The 20668-nt window shown below is 43.7% G+C and overlaps 1 protein-coding gene and 1 long non-coding RNA gene across 4 annotated transcripts in view; one reads left to right on the plus strand and one right to left on the minus strand.

Annotated features, from left to right (window-relative positions):
• Nucleotides 1-229: 229 nt before the first annotated feature.
• LOC119803552 lies at nt 230-10731 on the minus strand. The gene is made up of 2 exons (XR_005283671.1): nt 10299-10731; nt 230-1243 (listed from the first exon to the last, which is right to left on the minus strand). It is a non-coding gene; the product is annotated as an uncharacterized LOC119803552 (long non-coding RNA).
• Nucleotides 10732-10842: 111 nt separating this feature from the next.
• Washc3 (WASH complex subunit 3) overlaps nt 10843-20668 on the plus strand; it is a 39261-nt gene continuing 29435 nt past the window's right edge. For all 3 annotated transcript variants that reach the window (XM_038315018.2, XM_038315017.2, XM_038315019.1), the window contains exons 1-3: nt 10843-10997; nt 11557-11655; nt 18670-18735. In XM_038315018.2, coding sequence (XP_038170946.1) covers nt 10947-10997; nt 11557-11655; nt 18670-18735 — 216 coding nt within the window. In that variant the 5' untranslated portion in view covers nt 10843-10946. The remainder of the gene's footprint in view (nt 10998-11556; nt 11656-18669; nt 18736-20668) is intronic.

Genomic DNA, 20668 nt, shown 5'->3' on the forward strand with positions numbered 1-20668 from the left:
GGAAGAAGAGCTTTCTGATACTGTTTTAGGGAATCTCCGCTTTTGAGACCGGGTACAAAGGAAATAGGCCCCAGACAGCCTCTAAAGCCAGCCAGAGACAGCTAATGATGATTTCAGCACAGCGATAAGGACACGGAGAGTCACCAAGTTAGCTCGTTTTGCTTCGTCTCTGTTTAGACTGTCATCTTAAGAAATTGCTTTTCTCAGTTCACATCAAGTTTAAATCAGACCAAAACAAGTTACTTTTTAATGAACTTCTTGTTCGTATTTTTTTTGGTCTTTCTTTCACTAACCCTAGTGAAAACGAAGTTTTTGTTCATTAAAACAGAACAGATGGGTTTTATTACAGTTATTGTATTATAACTCATTTTGATAGCCAGCATACAGAAAAATCATTTTTTAGTGATATTTAGACTCAGGAGTTTTAGATACACTGCCAATTTCTTGTAGGTTATTCTCCTTAGACTTGCCTTAAGCCATGTGATAGGCGCTCAGACATGCATGCTCTCCAATTGCCTGTTCCTGAAGAACGCCTGTGGAGGTACCCCCACCCCACCTGAAATATGTGGAGCTCTCTTCTGTCTACAAAGAGATCCCTGGTATGGATTTTCAGCAAGTCATGTACATCTGCTTAAAGGGCCTTAGCACTTCCTGGATTCACCTGACAAGTACGTTACAGTCCTTTTTGAGGAGCATTTCTGAACCTGTGGAGTGTTACTGATCGAGTCCTTTCCACATGCTACCACCTAGATGCTGCAGTCTCTAAAAGTGTTCTCTGCATATATAATCTCAGCAAGACTTCGACTCATTGAAAAGAATATGCCTTGGAGAGAAATAATTTCAAATCATCACTATCAAATCTTAGAAGTGACAATTTCTTAGGATCCTGGAATAATAGACACCCCAAAGTCCAATTTGCTTACATATTTCTAGCAGACACTGAGTCCATGTGTCCTGACATCTGCCAACCCCTACCCTAAAAATTCGTCATAGGAAAGGGAAGTGAAGCTGCCAGCAAGGCCTTTAGTCTTCAGGCACAGTGGCCTTTGGAGCCCTTGTTTGGAATTCTGGAGAAACTTCAGCTCTTACTCTTCATACATCCAGGTGGGTCGTTCTGCTTGGTGGCTTGTATGTAGTCCAGGGTTTGCCTCCGGTGTTGAAATGGAAACCAGAGTTTCCACAGTTCCCTAGGAGACAGGGCATTCTAACGCAGGGTCGGTGAGGGGAACTTGTCAAATCTAGTCTAGAAAACAACGGGGAAACACTGTTTGATTGGAAACACTTGATATTGCTGTGGATCTTCCAATAAAGTTTACCCACTTGGATTTAATACGCCCGTTTCCCCAGCAATGTGTGTGTATCCCTTTGCCCAGTGACGATTAGATGTCTTGTTACAATCTGTGTGTGTGCGTGTGTGTGCACGCGCACATGTGCAGTTGTAGAGCATTTGCCCAGCACATAGAAGGCCCTAAGTGTGGCCTTTAACACTGAGAAAAGTAGAAATCCAAGCAGGAGAGAAGCGTGCTCCTCGTGCTGGCAAACCTTAGGAACCGCTCTTCTGAACCGGTGGACTTGGAACTTCTGGCCCAGTCCTTTGATTTTTGGGGGTTTTTTTTGGGGGGGGAGGGGGTTGGAAGTAATAGCATCGCTAATGATGTCTCTATGGTAATCACCCTTTTAATATTTATTTCTCCTTTAAATAAGCTAAGGTATTAGAAGCCAGGGAGCCGGGACGTTTGACTCCGATTGACAGCTGTTTGATCCTTCCCTAGCACGCTTTGGCCGCCTGGATCAGGGGACCAGCAGCCCAGCAGCTAGCTGGATTCCCCTCACGCCAGCAATGGTCGCTTGGAAAACTACACGGCTGCTTTGAGGAAGTTAGCCAGGATCCACAGCTGCTTGCTGTTAAATCAGAGCTAGACTCCTAAAGGCCCTGTCCTAGTCACATTTGTTTTAAAGCTCGGGTACAGAGCTCTCTGCCATCAAAAACCTCCTGAGCAACTCTAGGTTTCCTTTTCTCTGCCCAGGGCAAAGGAAGAATATTGCCCTTAATGGCCCAGCAGAAGGCTTCTGATTGGTTCTGGCCTGGTCCATCATTTCTGTGATCGATGCCTTCGCCCCCTTGCTGGCGGTGGCAGCACTGTTGGGCTCACTTTCTGGGCTGGCCCGAAGACTGCCTCTCTTGGACTGCCCCATGGTATGCAACCTGAGGCCCTCAGAAGGCTTCTAGAGAAGTCTTTTCTTGGCTGCTTCTGATTTTCCCCCCGTAGCAGGGTGGGATGATCTGGTGGCATGAAGAATGGACTGCGGCAGAGGCCTCTGGGGAGTCCCCAGGAACAGATAGGGCAGAAGCGATGCAGGATGAGCCAGGCAGAGGCAAAAAAAAAAAAAAAAAAAAAAAAAAAAAAAAAAAAAAAAAAACGGGGGACTGGAGGAACTGGAGAGTGGGCACGGCGCTCTTTGATGACTACCAGGGTTCCAGGGGATATCCAAGCCTAAGAACCAAGAACCCCGACACCCTGGGTCAAGAGCTGTAACACTCCGCCTTACACCTGGCCATTCAGGTTACGAGAGCAGCACTAGAGAATGTCCCCAACTCCTGCTTGCTGCTGTCTGCTCCCCGAAGCCAAAGACGACAATTTCCAGAGCTGCTGGATGTCAGTCCCCAGAACTATGAGCCTTCACCCTGGCAGCATGGAGCCAAAAGCCTCTAATTTCCAGGGTTCAGAGCTGTAAACCACTGGGTCCCCCAGTCCAGCCTGTAAGCCTTGGGCACTCACCTGGATTTGCTAGCCCCAGATGGCTCCCCACCTACCTACCATTCTTATCCTATAGGGTGAAAGGGCCAGCTGACCAGTAAGGCTTTCAGTGCCACTAACTTCTTTGTACTGTCACCTAGTCACCTTATATAAAAGTCCCATGAGTAGAAATGAGTAAGATTCCTCCTCCAAAGCCCTCATTGTGTGTGTGTGTGTGTGTGTGTGTGTGTGTGTGTGTGTGTGTATTATAACCTTCAGAATAACATTGGGCTGCCTGTTGTTATACTGGGGACTTTAAAATGTCTTTAGGCCCTTCTCTAGAGGTGACTGGCTTATCTAGTGTCCCACCAGCAGGATATAAATTTACAGTCCAGTGTTCTGAGCAGCCTTGGGAAAGCCAGATCACTTAGCAGGCACAGTCTAAAACAGACACACTGGAGTAACTGCACGGAAGTTCCCTCCCTTCACCAAGTCTCGACAGGGTCACATCACTCTTGAGGAGGGAGGCATCGAGGAGAGGATAAGGAGGGGGGAATTCCATTCTTCCTGGGATCCTGAACCAGTTCTGTGCACTGCTAACCTTTCCGTCTTAAAGCAGGGAACAGAGTAAAGATGGGAGCCCATTTCTCATCCTTTCTCCCACCTAAGAACTTATCCACGATAAAAATTAAGTTTTAATCACCTAGAAAAACAAAGGGAACTGTTGAAAAAGTCTTAAGATTTTTTTTTTAATGAGTAAATGAGTGACAGATACAGCCTCTGCCCTTAAAGTCAGTGTTCATTATAATCTTTCTTTACTGCCAAAATTCACTACAGTAAATGAAACCTGGCAATATATTTTATTTTTTGCCAGTGGGAGGAAGTCTGCACAAAACCATGTATGTCGGAAGATTCCTGATTGTTTGCCAAAATTTCCAGCTATGGATCGTTTTTTATTAGTCCTAGAAATTCTGCTCTTAAAATGAGAATGGCACTGCTATCAGGAGCTACGGATGATTGATGAGCCATCCTCATCAAAGATCCAGGAAGGCAGCCAGAAATAGCCAGTCTTCTGCTGACGACTGAGACGCTCACAAATTGACAGTCTTGTTTTATGCACACACAAACACTTTACTCATAGGTGGGCAGAGGCTAATGGTGATCTTTGTCTCACCCCTTCACCCACTCTCGAATCTTCTCTCTTCTGACTGGGAGCCCATCTTGGCTCTGGAGGAGTAGAACAGGCTAACAAATAAAGATGTGGCTCAGAAAGGCCGATTGAACCCCAGAGTTCTGCATCGTACATAGGTCGAGAGTTCATGGAAGATAAAGGTGAGGAAGCACAAAGACCGTTAGGTCTGATCGTCATACTCGGCAAAAACTTAGGAAGGGTTTGCTACGCAGCGAATGTGGCTGGAATCTAAGTAGAGATCAAGGCAGTCTGTCCTAGATTGGTATCCAGCATGGATCTGCACAAACAAGCAAATATAGTACTCGCTAATATAAGATTAAGCAGAGCTGGACTGGAAGCATATATTCAGAAGAATGGCAGTTCCAGGACAGGCTCCAAAGCTACAGAGAAACCCTGTCTCAATAAAAGAAGGAAGGAAGGAAGGAAGGAAGGAAGGAAGGAAGGAAGGAAGGAAGGAAGGAAGGAAGGAAAAAGGTGAGGTCATAGCATGTTTTATTTTATTGGAAATGAGCCAGTGAAAGGGACATACTGATGGTGAGGGAGGGAAGGAAGTAGCCATTGGAATGGTGTGCTGGGGTGAGTATCTAGGGCACAGGTACAGAGGAATGGCCTTCTTTCTAAGGATAAGAACAGTGTATATCCAAGTGACTGAAGGGAAGACAAGGCTCCCTCTGATCAAAGACTGATGTAGATCAGAAACAGATGTCGCAGAGGGACCATTGCAAGGCCTAGACTCAGGACATGTGAATTTAAAGGGATTCTGGTAGAGGCCAGCCAACAAGTATGGTGTACTATGGTAACAGTCACAGAAAAGGTACTAAATGTCGCCACATAAATATGACAGAAGGGGACAAGTGGACTCACAGAGTTGATATAATAAAGCACAGGGTCCCAATGGGTAAGACAGGACAGAAGGACACTCCATGGAAGAAGTGATGAAAACGGAGACTTCTAGGAAATCTGTGAGGCTGTATCTCCTAGAAATGGCAGGGAAGCTTCCCTTGTGACACCTCAACAATATCCTGCCTAAACAAGACCCAGAAAAGTACAGCACCAACAGACAGTTGGTCCTCTCCTCCATGTTAACCTTACAGGACCACACCCCAATCCAAGAACTATAGGCAACTTAGACAAGCTAAGAGTGGGCAAAATAGTCTTCTCTAGGAATAAAGCCTCTAATTGATAATCCAGTACCAACTGGCCTGCCCTGAAGCCATACACATACAAGTAACACTAAATAGGCTGACCAAATTGTATTTATATATTTGTGCATATTTACACACATATGTGTGTATATGCATACATAAACATGCATTGTATACACACACATTATATATATATATATATATATATATATATATATATATATATAGAGAGAGAGAGAGAGAGAGAGAGAGAGAGAGAGAGAGCGCCTCCATAAATTTGAGAGAGAGAATGGGAGAGGTTAATGAGGGAGGGTAAGGAGAGAAATAATGTAATTGTTTTGAAATTTTAAAAATGCCAAAAACTAAAACAAGAGCAATAAATAGTAGACTCCTTATAGCTCAATAAACTATCAAAGGTAGGCTGATAAGGAGGAAGCTGGAAAGACTGAATCAGTGGACAGATAGAAATGTTTCAGTAAAAACATGGAGGGGCAAAGAGACTGCCAAGTCCCAGGGATTGAAGACTGAGTATCAGTGAGCTCCGTGACTGAAGAGTAAAGATATTTGGAGATTGAAGGGACCGAGACACCGGGGTTGCAGTATCGCCTCTGAGCATTCAAAGGAGTATGAGTGAGGGAAACCCAACTACAAGACTATCGTACCTTAGAGCATGCGCTCAGCACTATGGCGGCATGCCATCAGAGAAGGGAAAGACAATGGCGTTGAAGCAACTAGGACCAGGGGAAATTGCTGTCTCCTCCCCTGATGATACAAGGGGGTGGATGAAGATGAGGAAAGAGTCACCAGTAGCTCAGGTGTGCTCAGGAGAGGCTAATGGGGATTTCGCCCCTAACTGACTTCTGTGTGTGAGAGCAAAGGGCTGGAAATTGGGAAGGATAAGGTCATCCGTGTAGATGCCATTTCCTGGGCATGCCGTGGAGTCCGTATGTCTGTTTTATACCATGATAACTTTCACAGCCGCAAAGCCAAGCAGCAGGTCTTCTAGAAAGTTCTGCCCATTTCATATATCCATCTATTAGATGCTGCTCCTCAGAACACATTTTAGTCAGGCCTTTATGAGACAATTCATCTCTCGTTTGTCTGTCTCCCGGTCTAGACTTCCAGCAACTGCATGCCTCTGTTATCTGTTTAGAGTCCCGAGCACCTAAGCTGTATCTCTCCTCTGTTCACGTCTCATGTCTGTTTATAACATGTTGAGTACATGGCGTGGGACGCATTTGAGTAGCTGGGTGAAGGAATGAATGGGAGGATGGCTGATTCATGCCAAGGACTGTGCCCGCATCATACTAAGCACTTACAATGGTGGGTTTAATTTATTAATGACTTTTCACTGAAAAGCGGCGTGCCTTGTAATAATTGAGGACTCATAAGAAGAGAAGAGCCTTTGCTCCAAGGAATTTACAGCCCAATGGAAAAATTCCCAGTCGTATGGACTTTATCAAGGGGAGAAAACAAAACATAAGCCCAGTTGCCTAGAACTGTCACGGCGTTTATGTTATTTATAGTCGTGGCACAAGTACAGTTTAGGCATACCTCATTTTATTGTGGTTGGTTTTACTGGGCCTTCCAGATAATTGCTTTTTTTTTTTTTTAATCTCCGGACAAACTAAAGCTCTGTAGCAACCGCATGGAGGAGGTCTATTTATTGGTCCTCTCTCCACCCGCGGGTAATCATGCCAGGGTTCTATGCCACATCTTAGCAATTCTCATAGACTTTCCAACATCCTCATTATGACTGGTACAGTAATTTGGGATCAGCCAGCACTGATGTTGCTGCTGTCATTGTTTTTGAGGGCCACAAATCATGCCCATATAAGATGGCAGGCCTAACCCATTAGCGTTGTCTGTGTCCTGACTGGTCCATCTACCCGTGTCTCCCTAGAGCCCCTAAAACACAGTAATGAAATTAAACCCTTAAGCTCACACATGGAGATCTCATAAGTTCCCACATGAAAGATGAATTTCCTCTCTCTCTCTCTCTCTCTCTAAGCCAAATGCGAGAAAGGTTAAGGTTGATGAGAAAGACATGCAGAAAGTATGGGCAAACCAAAAGCTACCACTTAGGTTGTAAAGACGGAGGAAAACTTTAAAAAGATATGTTGATTATTTTTTAATTTTATTGTTAAAACTTGCAAATAAAAAACACACTGGAAAGTAACTTTCTGAGGGCAATTAACATGAATGTTAATAAAACAACCTAAAATAGCTTTGTTATTAATATGGAGAAAGTTATTGGTCTGAATAGAAAGTCAAAACAGCACACTATTCCCCATAGCCAAAGCCTAATCCCAGAACAAGGTCTTAATTATCCTCAGTTCTATGAAAATTGAGAAAGGTAAAAGCTCCACAGAAGGCAAATTTGAGACAAGCAGGGGTATTTCATTCCATCTGGAGAATGAAGTTGTCTTCATAATATACAAGGGCACAGCTACTCACTGAGTGCCAATGCAGAAGAAGCAGCAAGTTATCCCCTAAGGTCTAGGAAAGATAAAGGATGCAGGTGGCTACCCTAGCCAACAGGCTTTCAGCACAGATGAAACAGCTTTGACTGGGAGATGCCGTGTCAGACTTTATAGCCAGAGAGATGTCAATGCCGTTGTCAAAACTTCAAAAGCCAGACTGATTTTTTTTTTTTTTTTTTTTTTTGGCTAGGGCTTAATGAACCTGGAGGTTTTACACTGAAGCCAATGCTAATTTACCCTTCTGAAAAGCCTAGGGCCCTTGAGATTTACACTAAATCCATTCTGCCTATATTCTGTAAATGGAACAAAGCCCAGATGATATCATGTCTGTTTATAACATGGTTTGCAGACAATTTTAAGCCCATTATTGAGACATACTAGCTAGGATTTAAAAAAGAAAGAAAGAAAACAATTCGAAGAATCACTGCTAATTGACATTAGCTTCACTTGTTCACTCAAGAGCTCTACAATGGTTTTGTTTGTTGACAGAAAATGCATTCTGCAGTGGATACAATTTTTACTTTCAAGTCTTATTATTGAATAAATAAATGACATACTCCTGTATATCGGTGTCATACACCTGTAATCCCAGAACTCAAGACATAGGATCAGGAAGATCACAAATCCAATGTCATTCTGGGCTACTGCATCTCAGATCATGAAGTAGAGAGAAGAAAGAACCGAGCGAGTGGAGGAAGCAAGAGAGAAATAGAGGAGAGGAGGGAATGAAGAGACAGGGGAAGGGAGAGGGGAGAGCGGGGCTACAGCATCTTACAATTCTTGTGGATCACAAAATAAACTGAAAACCTCGAAAAGAACGCACTGAGCACCACTTAGAGCATTTGTGATCCATGGGCAGAGGTCGAAATGTCAACGCCAAGAAAAGTTGAGCTGCCAGCACACACCTGTAATTCCAGTACTCAGGAAGGGGAGGCAGGAGTTCAAGAGTTCGCAGTTCATTTCCTTTACATGAGGTTGGGGCAAAACTGGGCTACAGGAAAGCCAGTCCCAAAGGGGAGGAAGGGGGCAGTATGCAAGAAGCAGATTCAAAGCATGGGTGGCTTGAGAGAATTCAAGTCTCAGTGAAGGGGGCCATTGCAGAGATGCTAGACACAGCAAGGCAACTGGAGTTAGGATTGGATCCTGAAGATGTGGCTGAATTACTTTTAATCTCGTGGAAAACACTTCAACAGAGGGGGATGTTTAATTGATGAGCAACACGAGAAGGTTCTCAGGATGGAGTCCACTCAAAGAGGAGGCAGCGAACGCCCCTGAAAGAAGAAAACATCTAGTATTACACAAACTAAGCCCATTAAGCAGCAGCAGGAATGGATGGAACTTGTCCCGATGTCAGAAAATACATTACCAGCATGAATAAAATACTGCCAAAGACGTGCAGAAAATTCATGAGAATAGCAGCTAATCAGAGCATCAGACTTAATATCTGACTTACTGCAAGAAATTCAGTAAACGGGGCACGGAACGAAACTGAAGAATTCACTGGAGATGAAATACAAATGGCAGACAAACATTTTTTTAAATGGCCACCCTCCTTGGCCACCAAGGAAATAGAAATGAATCTACTTGGAGATTTTTGTCTTGCCCCAGTCAGAATGGCTAAGATTAAAATAATCAAATGGCGACAGATGTCATCTGCAGGAAAAGGGGAGCTAACAGAGGGGGTTCACATGGTTGTAACCATTTTGGGAATCAGTTGGGAAGGTCCCCCAAAGGCTAGAGATAGATGCACCACACATTTGACTCCGCCACTCTCGGGCGTATACCCTGAGGTCTATATCCCGTTTAGAGACACGGCTCATCTGTGTTTGTCCCTGCTGTATTCATGACAGCCAGGAAGCAGAAGCTCTCTAGATGTCTGCCATCTAATGACTAGATATTGAAAACATACAAGGGTCGGGTAGAGGAGGGAATCTAGGGGGACTAAATAACACACACAAAAAAAACCACTAAAGACTTCGGGAAAGGCATATGGAAACCTACCACTGTAGAAGGTTCCTAAGCTGTATATATGCACACGTATCTGTATGTAAGTATGTATGTATGTATACAGTTCATAATTTAAATGGAATTACCCTATTATAAGGCAACAATGCCCCTACTAGATACTACGGGCACTGCTGCTAACAAGAAGTCTAGTATTGGAAATGGGTTGCATCTTTTAGAATTACTGGCTTCTGATGTTCTAGAGAACTTGGCACTAAGACCTTGCTGCTGAAGACAGCTCAGTTCAAAACAATTCCAGAGAGTGGTACATAGGCATCAAGGTTTATCCCAAAGGGATCGTGGTTTAGTTTGAGGTTAATCTCTGGAATGGGCCTTTTAAGAAGCACTCCCAACTTTTTTTCTTTTCTTTCTTTCCTTTTCTTAGTTCTTCTTTTTTTTTGTTTTTTGTTTTTCGAGACGATTTTTTTGTGTGGGTTTTTGTGGTTTTGGTTTTGGTTTTGTTTGTTTCTTTGTGTAACTTTGGAGCCTGACCTGGAACTCTCTCTGTAGACCAAGCTGGCCACGAACTCGCAGAGATCCACCTATCTCTGCCTCCCTAGTGCTGGGATTAAAAGTGTGTGCCACCACTGCCAGGCTTTGACAAACATGACCCTTATTCTGGCATAAAAGGCCCTTTATCCGCCCTTTGTGCCTACTTCTGCTTTATTTCTCATTATTCTCCACCTCCGGGCATTTCTGCTTAACCAGCAGATAGCTTTCCCTTTGCCCCACATACCCGTCTCTTCATTTCAGACTGTCGACTCGACTCCTCTTCACGTTAAGTAGCTGCTAAAGTTGGTTTCCTCTTTTTTGCTTGGACAACTTAGGAGTTCCTATTATCTACAGTACCACAGCACTTTGACACCATGTGGGTGCATGTACCTGTGGGTACATGTAGTGTTTGTATGCGCTAATTTGCAATGTCACAACTTCCTCAGGATTTTGTTGGCACATCCATCTAAATTTTGCACGTCTTCACTATACTATTCTCTAAAGGCAGGTCTTCCCCTTCATCTCTCAGTCTCTCTCTCTCTCTGTCTCTCTCTGTCGTCTCTCTTTGTGTCTCTGTCTCTCTCTCTCTCTGTGTGTCTCTCTCTGTGTGTTTTCTCAGATATTTTTCAGATTTTACAGCTAAAACAGTAACTGCTCTTCAGCCTCGCTTCCCTGAGCCAACCTTACAGTTCGTATCATGAACTACCAATCCCAGAATGCTGAGCGGGAGCGAAGGGGCAGGCTCTCCGAAGCCACCGATTAATGATTGGTAAACTCAGGCGCTTTCTTCCGGAAAGGCCCCGGAGGCAGGAACTTGGGAAGGGAGTCGGGGCTCTCTACCGGGTTGGGAGGGGCTTGTTTCTGAGCCCCGGGGTCCCCATCCGCTGAGGAGATGGATGAGGATGGGCTTCCTCTCATGGGCTCAGGCATAGACCTGACCAAGGTTTGTAAAAGATGGACTTCAGCTTCCGGCGGACAGGGAAGGAGCTTGGCCAAGGGGCCCCGGTTCCCCGCGAGACGCCACCCCTCCAGGCTCAACCCGGTTCCCTCTTTTGCTAACCTGGGGAAGGGGGTGCCCCGCAATCCACTTCGAAAGAGGTCCATCCTGAGCTAATTAAGGAGTCTGGTGTGCCTCGCAGCCTTTGCTCCCCACATCACGTGGCTGTACGCCCAAGGATGAGAGTCTGGAGATAGTGCCCCTTCTAGCACTACCTCTCTTCGACCCTCAAGCTGCCCCCCCCCCCCTCTCTCTCTCTCTCTCTCTCTCTCTCTCTCTCTGTGTGTGTGTGTGTGTAGCAGCACATTCTCAAACTTTATGCATTCCCCTGTCACTTGGACACACACAATTTCGGGAAAAACAAAGCAGAGACTATCTTCAGCCCTTCGTGAAATTCACGGCACAGGGCAAAACCATGCCCTTTGTGAAGTCCAGATACCCAAAGGATGGCACAGTGTTTGTTTCCCCCGTAAAAATCATGCTTGTTTGTTTTTACACAACACAGGTGCCAGCCATTCAGCAGAAAAGAACCGTGGCCTTTCTCAACCAGTTTGTGGTGCACACGGTGCAGTTTCTCAACCGGTTTTCCACAGTCTGTGAGGAGGTAGGTCCTGGGCGGCTGGCGTATGGCGTCGCCGAGGAAGTCACCTTCCACCTTGTAGGTGAACAGAGCGAAGCAAGAGTCACAGCCTTCCTTGATTCCATGGTCATGACCCTCTTCAGCTGCCTTGTGACACCTTAGCACCTCTTTGATTCGGTTACCATCAGTCCTGTACCTCCGCCTCAACTGAATTAGTATTCTAGAAGTTTCTGTGAGATAGCTCAGTCAAGTTTGTTGTGATTATGACACCAAGCCTCCCTCCAAAAAAAAAAAAAAAAACCCCAAAATTTTAGTTGAAATTTTTTTTTGTTTTGTTTTTGAGGCAGGGTTCCTCTGTAGCTTTGGAGCCTTTCCTGGAATTAGTTCTTATAGACCAGGCTGGCCTCCAAATCACAGGGATCCACCTGCCTCTGCCTCCCATATCCTGGGATTAAAGGCATGCGCCACCATGCTGCTATAGATATCTCTTGTTCTGCATAGAGCTTGTGTCCAATGATATGGTCTTGCTGATTGACGTGTAAGGTGGGCCTTGGATGTGGCTCTGTAAGGGAAGACTTAGGCCATACACCACAAGGCTGCAGGGACTAGAATTGTGCTTGGTCTTGAGCCTGGATCTGCACAATCCGGCTTTGTGGGTCTGTCCATTTCTTTGCCCTGGGTCTAAGGGCAGAGGCCTGGTCCAACTCTAACAAACCTGATGGTCAGGTCTGCAGCCATCTTCTAAGAGCCTTGGATTATGAGAACATTAGAACCTGCTTAGGTTTGGCCTGGATTCTGAGTCTCTGGGCTAATTTGGTACTGCAGCAGGTATGGTACAGACATCCGCAAGGCTTGTCTGACCAGACAATGAGTGGGCTTGAAAATTCCATCTTTGGTACTGGCCAGGTGTCTGGGGTCACCAGGGCTTACACAGTTCTGGGTCTGACTGGGTGGTCTTTGTGTACGTTCTGAGGCTGCTCACTTCCCTGTCCTTCCCCGGCCAGAGTTGTGTCTTCTCTGCTGTGCTTCTTGGGGTTGGGTGACAGGAATGTGCACCTGTCCATACCACACACATGTCACATGGCACACTGCTCTTTCTGATGCATCTTCCTGAATTCAGCAGGTCACCCTCGTGCTCGCCTGGTTTCCTTAGCTCTTGGCAAAGTGTCTTTGTGTGGGATTCTGATTAAATCAATGCTTTTGCTTGTGGATGGGTACTGGAAAGGCCTGGCTCACCATCTTCCTGTGTCCAGCCCTTCTGTGTTTTATGTTTGGTGATTGACTCCGATTCATTATTTACAATTGATATTTTGGCGGTTTATATTTTTGTCAGTGGTTGGCTATTTGCTCGGTGAGATGTAACTAATATTTATTGTGTGCTTACTCACTAATGGAAGAACATGCATTTATCATCCCAGCCCTGCCATTTAAGGTCCAGACATCTCTCTTTGGCATATACACAAACGAAGATGTGGACAGTTTGGACTGGTTTGTTCTTTATCCATTTATTCCATGCTCATTTGAAACCGTGCAGAGGATTTGTAGGGAGGCTTCCTAGCTTGCTGAGAGCAGCACAGAGCCCAAGGAGCCGAACTGAGCTCCCAGCTCTGGCCTAACTGAAGAGGCTAGATCATCTCTCTACTCTGTGTCGTACATTTGGTTGTTCTGTATTTATTGAATGGAGCATCTTTATAGAAATGGAAATTGCTGGAGATAGTATATATGTGTCTCAGCATCGCTTTCTGAAATAGTTTTTAATCTATCAGTAGCCCTGGGAAGCCTGTTGTCCTTGTTTAGCAAGTCATAGCAGAAACCAAAATGACTGTTTCCCTAAAGGACAAAAATGAGCATCCTCTGTTTTTTTAACTAGTATAGTGTGAAGCGGCGGGGCTGCGTCCCGCCACCCGGCCGCCGGCTAGCTTTACACCCGAAATAATTACACGGAAACTGTATTCTTTTAAAACACTGCCTGGCCCATAGTTTCAGCCTCTTATTGGCTAATTATCATATCTTGCTTTAACTCATATTTAGTAATTTATATAGCACCACGAGGGGTGCCTTACCAGGAGAGATCTTAACCTGCGTCCATCTCGGAGAGGAGAAGCATGGAGACTCACTATGGCGACTGCCTGAAGCGTCTCCCCCACTCTACTTCCTTGTTCCCACAATTCTGTTCTGTCTACTCCACCTACCTAATTTTCTGTCTCTTAAAGGGCCAAGGCGGTTTTCTTTATTAATTAACCAATGAAAGAAACATAGACAGATAACTCTCCTCCATCAAACTAGGAGTGAACTGCAGGGAGAAAGGCACCGGCTCCCCACACCCTGATCTACCATATAAATGTAGCACTTTCCGCCAGCTAAACACAAGCTGAGATTAAATTTGAAACAAATTGAGCTTTTTTTATCTGTTATTTTGTTTCTTAGAGTTTTCTGATAAAGAAAACAGTATAGAACTCTTTTTTTATACTTTTGTAAAGAACTTGACTTTTTACAAACTTCCTGCTACGAGGTTACATTGTATATTTCTTTGCCTGCTGAGACCAGAGGCAGGAGAAAGGAAAGCCATTGAATCAGACCCAAGTTACAAAGTCGCTTAGGTCATCTCCCCTTCCTTCACAACCCCCAGCAGACATTCCTGTTCCAGCTCCCATCAGCAGAGTGCTGGGTGTCCACCACCCAGTGGGCAGGGCCAGCTCTAGCTCTTAGTGCTGCCCTTCCTGGACAGACTCCTTACAGAGAATCACAGGCTCCACAGCCCCGTGTAAACAAGACGTGGGGGTATTTTATCTTGACTCAGATTCAGTTCGCACAAGACTGGATTTTAAACCATTTCTAATCTTTTCCTTCTAAAACTCTTTAAATTCAGGCAAAGGTGTTGAGAATTCTCATCTAACAAATTTATAGAGTTGATCTTTTATATCCAAGATTTAGGCCCACATTGAGCTTAACTTTCAAACAAATGTGATGCCTTTCTTAAACCCTTTTTTTTGGGTTTTGCTGCATCCTTCTAGTGGGAGGCTTAAGAGTTCTACACGGCTTAGTGAAGACGTGGATTGATGCCCTCACTGGCTTCCAGAACACAGCACAGCGGAGCGCACGGAGAGCTACTTTAAAACACTCTTTTAGGGACGTGGCTAGAGATGCTTGGTATTTTATTTTATTGTTTTTGTTTTGTTTTGATGCTCGGTGTTTTACAGCCATAAAGCTATGTCACCTCGTTGTTCACAGTGGTATCAAGTAGCCTTCTCTAGAGCTGGCTTGAGAATCTCAGGTGTTGCGTGTTTTCAGAGTTTCTGTTGTTCTGTAGGATTGTGAGAATTTTTTCTTAATGCAGCGCTCCTCATGAGTTTCTAAATTAATAACTAGACTATTTGGAGGGGTTTTTAGAACACCACCAATGTAGTATAAAACTAGTAGGGTTTTTTTTGTTGGAATTATGTTTGCATTGATTTATCTAGCTTTGCCATAGGTGGTGGTAGCCATAGCAGGGCAAAGACTACTGTCCCCCACAACTCTCTAGGGTATCTAGATAAATGATGGTAAGCTAGCATGTGTTGATGTTCTTATCAGTATCGTTCATGTCTTGCAAGATAAATCATTCATACCTTCTGAGGCTTTGACAGTAGCAGATGAGAGTAGGTAAAATGGGCTCCGAATGACAGGATGGTACAACCAAAATAACCTGTGTCATACCGTGAGGGGAAATTATTGCCCTGAAATGATCATTTTCCAAAACCTTCCCTCTGCTCAGTAGGTAGATTTCCAAACAGCTCTACTCCGCTAATCGCTAAGATCCGCCTTCCCATCCCCAGTCTGCCCTATGGAAATCTCCACTCCATACTCAGTGACAAGTTAGGTATATAGTCTGATCATGAGATATTTAATACTGATTTAAAAATAGTAGTAGTAATTGCAGGTGAATGCCAGCCACCTTGGTAAATGTTCCAAGTCAGACTGATTTCCAGTCTGTGTAGTCCAGAGCTTGCTGAGAAGCTGGTCAGCTGATTACTAATTCTGGGTAATGAACAGCAGCAGGCTGTGGGCCCTGGATCTACCATCCTGTTGCAGCAAACTCTGTCAGCCCGAATTTGAAGTGTTTTGGTTCAGGTTATTTCACTTGTGTGAAATCTCACTTTTTTTCTAAAAACATGCAAAGTCCTTCTTCCTATGTCATAGACTCGGTGTGTTTAAATGACGTGTTGCAGACAGTAGTATCTCACACACAACTGCTCCGACATTTACAGTATTAAATTTATTAAAAGGTGTGTTTCATGAGGGTAGGTTAAAACATAAAAATTAATTTGGGGAACTGGAGCAATGACTTTGCCACTAAAATGCTTCTCATGAAAGCATGAAGACCTGAGATTGATGTCTCAGAGCCCATGTAAGAGTCAAGGATGAAGAAGCGCGTCTAACATGGGTGTCGGGAGAGCAGGGGGGAGGGTTCCTGGGACGTGCTCACCAGCCCATCTGAGAGAGAGAGAGCTCCAGGTGCAGAGAAACACCCTGACCCAAAACATACACATCAGTAAAGGAAGATGCTGGTGTGGACCTCTGGCCTCCACATAGACACACATGTACGTGTACTCTCTCACACACATTAACATGTATGTGCACATACAAGCATAAGGTAGTAAATTTTGAACTCATTTTTCTTTTTATGTTCACTTTATTTAAACCAATATGCTCATTTTTCACATATGGAATTTATCATTTTATAAATTAATTTGTTGTAAGATTTCTTCTCTAGTGAATTAAAAAACTTATTGAATTTGCCAAAATTGAATTTCCATGATTTTTCAGGAATGCGCCTATAATTTGGATAGCATGACATGTTTTATAACTTGTATTTATGTTTACATAACAGCTTATTGTGAACAAATCTCAAAGTTAAACTTAGCGCTGATGTCATTACAGCTAAGCTTATCCAAGGATCGCAGGCCTTTATTCTGAGCCCTTGGGAGACGAGGCAGGAGTGCTGACAGTTTGGGGCTAGCTTGGACTGTACTGAACGTTTGAAGCCAACCCGAGCTCCAGAGTGAGACCCTCTCTAAAACAATGAAACCAGAACCAGAAATTGGCTTATGTGTGTGTAATTTCCGAATGCTCATGCCCTGAGGTTGGACAGATGGCTCAGTGGTTAAAAGCATGTGCTCCTCTTACAGAGGCCCCAGGGTTGGTTTCCAGCACCCATACTGGGTGATTCACAACTGCCTGTAACTCCAGCTCCAGGAGATCTGACGCCCTCCTCTGGTCTCCATGATACCTGCACTCAGGTGCACATACACATAATTTAAAATAAACTTTATCCTTAATAAAAAAATAAAAGCAAGGACTTGGCAGCTGCCCGTTGTGCATCTGTATGAGAAAAGGGTGTGAGTTAAAGAATAACCAAGTATTTTCTCACTCATGTGCCAGGCTTGCGGATCTAGGTTATCAGAGCAATTGCTAATCCAAAAGCAGCTTCTTCCATTATGTCCTCTGGTATTGTTGCTTCAGCATCCACACCGGCTTTCATTGTCATTCCCTGGGATATGATATTATCTATCTTCATCCTAGCTTGCAAAGATGAAAGAGACAAAATACAGTAATAGTTAAAATAAAAAGAAAGCAGCTTTTACTTAAATTTCATAGATTTCATAGATTCAGGCTCAGTAATATATCCTGTCATTCCAGCTTTTTGGGTGGCTGAGGCAGGAGGCTGCCATGAGCCCAAGTGTGAGACCTGCATAGGCAGCGTTGGTGGATCCTGCTTTAAAACAACCAAGCACCCAGAAAGCACTGAGTGCTCTATGACAGTGGTCAGTGTTTTACTCCTAATTGTGGGCAAAATGACCTTGGGGCATTAAAGCTCTGCTTTTAATTAGGATTTTTATATTCTCCCAGGTAGCAAACAAAATGCTGCCTCTCTGCCATGGAGTGAACTGGCTAGCCTTCTTGGGATGTGTAAATAAATATGATAATGTCTAGAACCAAGGTGTTCAGTAAATGCTTTTCTGGGTTGTACATCATTATGCTAACTTTTATTTGTGAAAGTATGTGTGTGTGTGTGTAATGAATAATCGTATGTGTGGTATGTGTGCATGCCTTTGTATGCGTACATGTGTGTACAGGTTTGCAAGCACATGGAGTCCAGAGGCTGACATCAGATCTTTTCCTCGGTCACTCTCTACTGTATTTCTTGAGGCAGGGTCTCTGGTTGAAGCCAGTGCTCACAAATTCAGCTGTTCCTACTATCCACCTTGCTCTGGAAATCCAGTTCCTACCTCCCATGTGCTGGGATTGCAGGTGGGCCACCGTGCCTGCCTGGCCTTCGTGTGGGTGTTGGGTGCTGGCGTGCAGACACAAGTCGGCACCCTGGAGTGGCAAGTGCTTTATCCCCTGAACCTTCTCCCTAGGGCCAGATGGATAACTTAATTATATGGAGTAGTTAGGGCATGCTGAGCTTTGTTCTGGTTTATGTTGGGTTTTGATAGTAGGTGTTTGATTTTGCTTCTTTAGAACTCTTTTTCTCTCTTAATTCATTCTAAAATGAATCGGTCAGCTTCCCTTTTCAGCCCCTCCCCCTATTGCTTTTCAAACCTGAGAGGCTTGAATTTGGACTGAGTTGTATTTACTTATTCGCCTAAGTAATTTCCACAGGCAGATCCTACGTGAGGCTGCTTTAGACTCATTTCTATTCCGTCTCTTGTTTCCTATGGAAAATCCATTCATTTGCAAGGAGTTATTAAGCTGCTGTTGCATTTCCGGTTCTGTTCTGGGTCCAGTGAAGGAAAGACTGGCCTGGGTGGAGTCTGTATGTTGGTTTAGTGCTCTGGTAATGAGTTTAAGAAAGCTGAAAGGTGAACATTTTTATCAGTGACTATGTAGAAACTCTGACACATTCCAGTAACAGTGTTCTCATTCTGACCTTGTGAAAACAGTGGTATATGAGAACTATTTAAATCGCGTATCTTATAAATTTCAAATCTGCCTTCATTGTTCTTTTCAGCATGTTCATCAAATACTGTTATTATGTCTCTGATTTTTTTCTAGAAACTGGCAGACCTTTCTCTTCGAATTCAACAAATCGAAACAACTCTCAACATTTTAGATGCGAAGGTTTGTATTTCTAAACACAGGGTGAACTTTTCTGCATGCACACCATCTTTCTTAGTTATATTTAGAATGTGTTTGGAAGTGGAGTCAACCTGACCCCTATCTGTGAAGTGATATAGTGTAGTTCATTAAAAAAATGTATTATAATTGCAAGACAATGAATGGTGTTAAATAAACATTAACCTAGTCTTGTCAGAATGCTCGTGGACTGAGAGTTCCTTTATTATGCCAAGTAAAAGCACAATAGAAGCATCATATTAGCAAATTAAGCTATTATATGGTTCACATTACGTAATGGAAACTCAGAATTATTTTCATTTTAATAGTAGCACAATAATAAAATAGAATAAAACAAGTGTCTCCCAGGCAAAATTTATAAACATTGCCTAATATTTTCATATGTAAATGTCTTGAAAGTTAATGAAGAATATCAATTTGAAATCATGAATTGCCAAGAAGCTGGGTATAGTAGTCCATGTTGAGGATCCTAGTGCTCAGGAGGCTGATGCAGGAGGATAACGGGTTTGATGCCAGCCTGATCTATACAGAGACAGGCAGTCTCTTTTTTAAAAAAAAATGAAATAAACAAAAGGTCCCATGTTATCTGCAAAAAATAATTTTTATCTGAAGCCTACAGATTTTGATAAATAGCTGACAGATTAAGTTTTAACTTGTTTTAATTTGTAATGATCTACATGTTTTTCCTGTTCATGAAATATAGGAGAAACTACTGTAGTTTTTCTACTGTATTTTTGTGATTTTATTCTCCACTCCATAAAAGTGTTCAGTGTCTGTCTTTTTATGGATCAGTTCAAAAGTGAATTTAAGTTTTTAATTGATCAAAATGTTTACTAAATATTTAAGTTGGAAATTTTGCTTTCACATTAGAATAAGCCAGTAAAGGTGTGGTTGTACTTTCTCTGCCCTCTAGGGACTTCAGCAAGTGTGCTGCCTGAGAACCTTTCTCTGGCTTAGACATTTAGAATAGGTGGCCTTCAGCATGCTGGGGCTATTCTAGCAGTCACAAGGACACCAACTTGTGACTGTGGGGCCACTGCCACTTTGCTAAGCGCTGTCTTCTGTCAACACTTGTCAGTGACTTGTGCTGCTTGAGATATTATCTCCAGTGATTCTTACACCCTGTCCCAGGACCCTGTCCTACTGTCTGCAGTGATTCTTACACCCTGTCTCAGGACTGTGACCTATTTAATGGTTGGGGAATTTTCAGGTGCTGCCATCCAAGGACACAGGTTACATTTCCTTATGGACAAGTTAACCTTAGTGTGTCCCTGGCTATTATATGATCCTCACATCCAGCAAGCTTTGACAGACACATGTCATTATCACCAGGGTAAAATCAGGAAGGATTTTTCTTAATCTAACCCCAAATGTGTTTTTATTTTAAAATGCATTCTATTGTGGAACGTTGACAGTATGCCTGTTTGTTGTAAATTTAGAAAGCATAATTTAGTAACACTCGATGGTAAATGTTGACAGAAAGAAGACGAGCTGTGTCATATATTAAAGTGTAAAGACACATCTCACATCATTAATCTTCAAACGTACTAGAGCACTGGGTGAAGGCTCAGTGGCTTGCTTGCTCACGAGCTTGAGGACCCGAGTTCAGGCGGGGGAAAGAAGGATCCAGCTAATGGAGCCATGGAGGGGCTCCACAGTCAGCGAGAGACCCTTTCTGAGAAGCTGGTGAAGGGCCAGGGAGGGAGACTCCAGCACATGCACTGACACACGCATTCTCACACACACACACACACACACACACACACACACACACACACAAGCACGCACATGCTTGCTAACCCACACACAGGTATACATACACACACGTGCATACACCACGTGTGCACATACACTGTGTACGGCAGAGTACCTTTCTTTAGCAAGCCATTTTTAATAAAAATGTTTCAAAAATAATTTT

The sequence above is a fragment of the Arvicola amphibius genome, chromosome 17 (genome assembly GCF_903992535.2).
Source record: "Arvicola amphibius chromosome 17, mArvAmp1.2, whole genome shotgun sequence".
NCBI classification, from domain to species: domain Eukaryota; kingdom Metazoa; phylum Chordata; class Mammalia; order Rodentia; family Cricetidae; genus Arvicola; species Arvicola amphibius.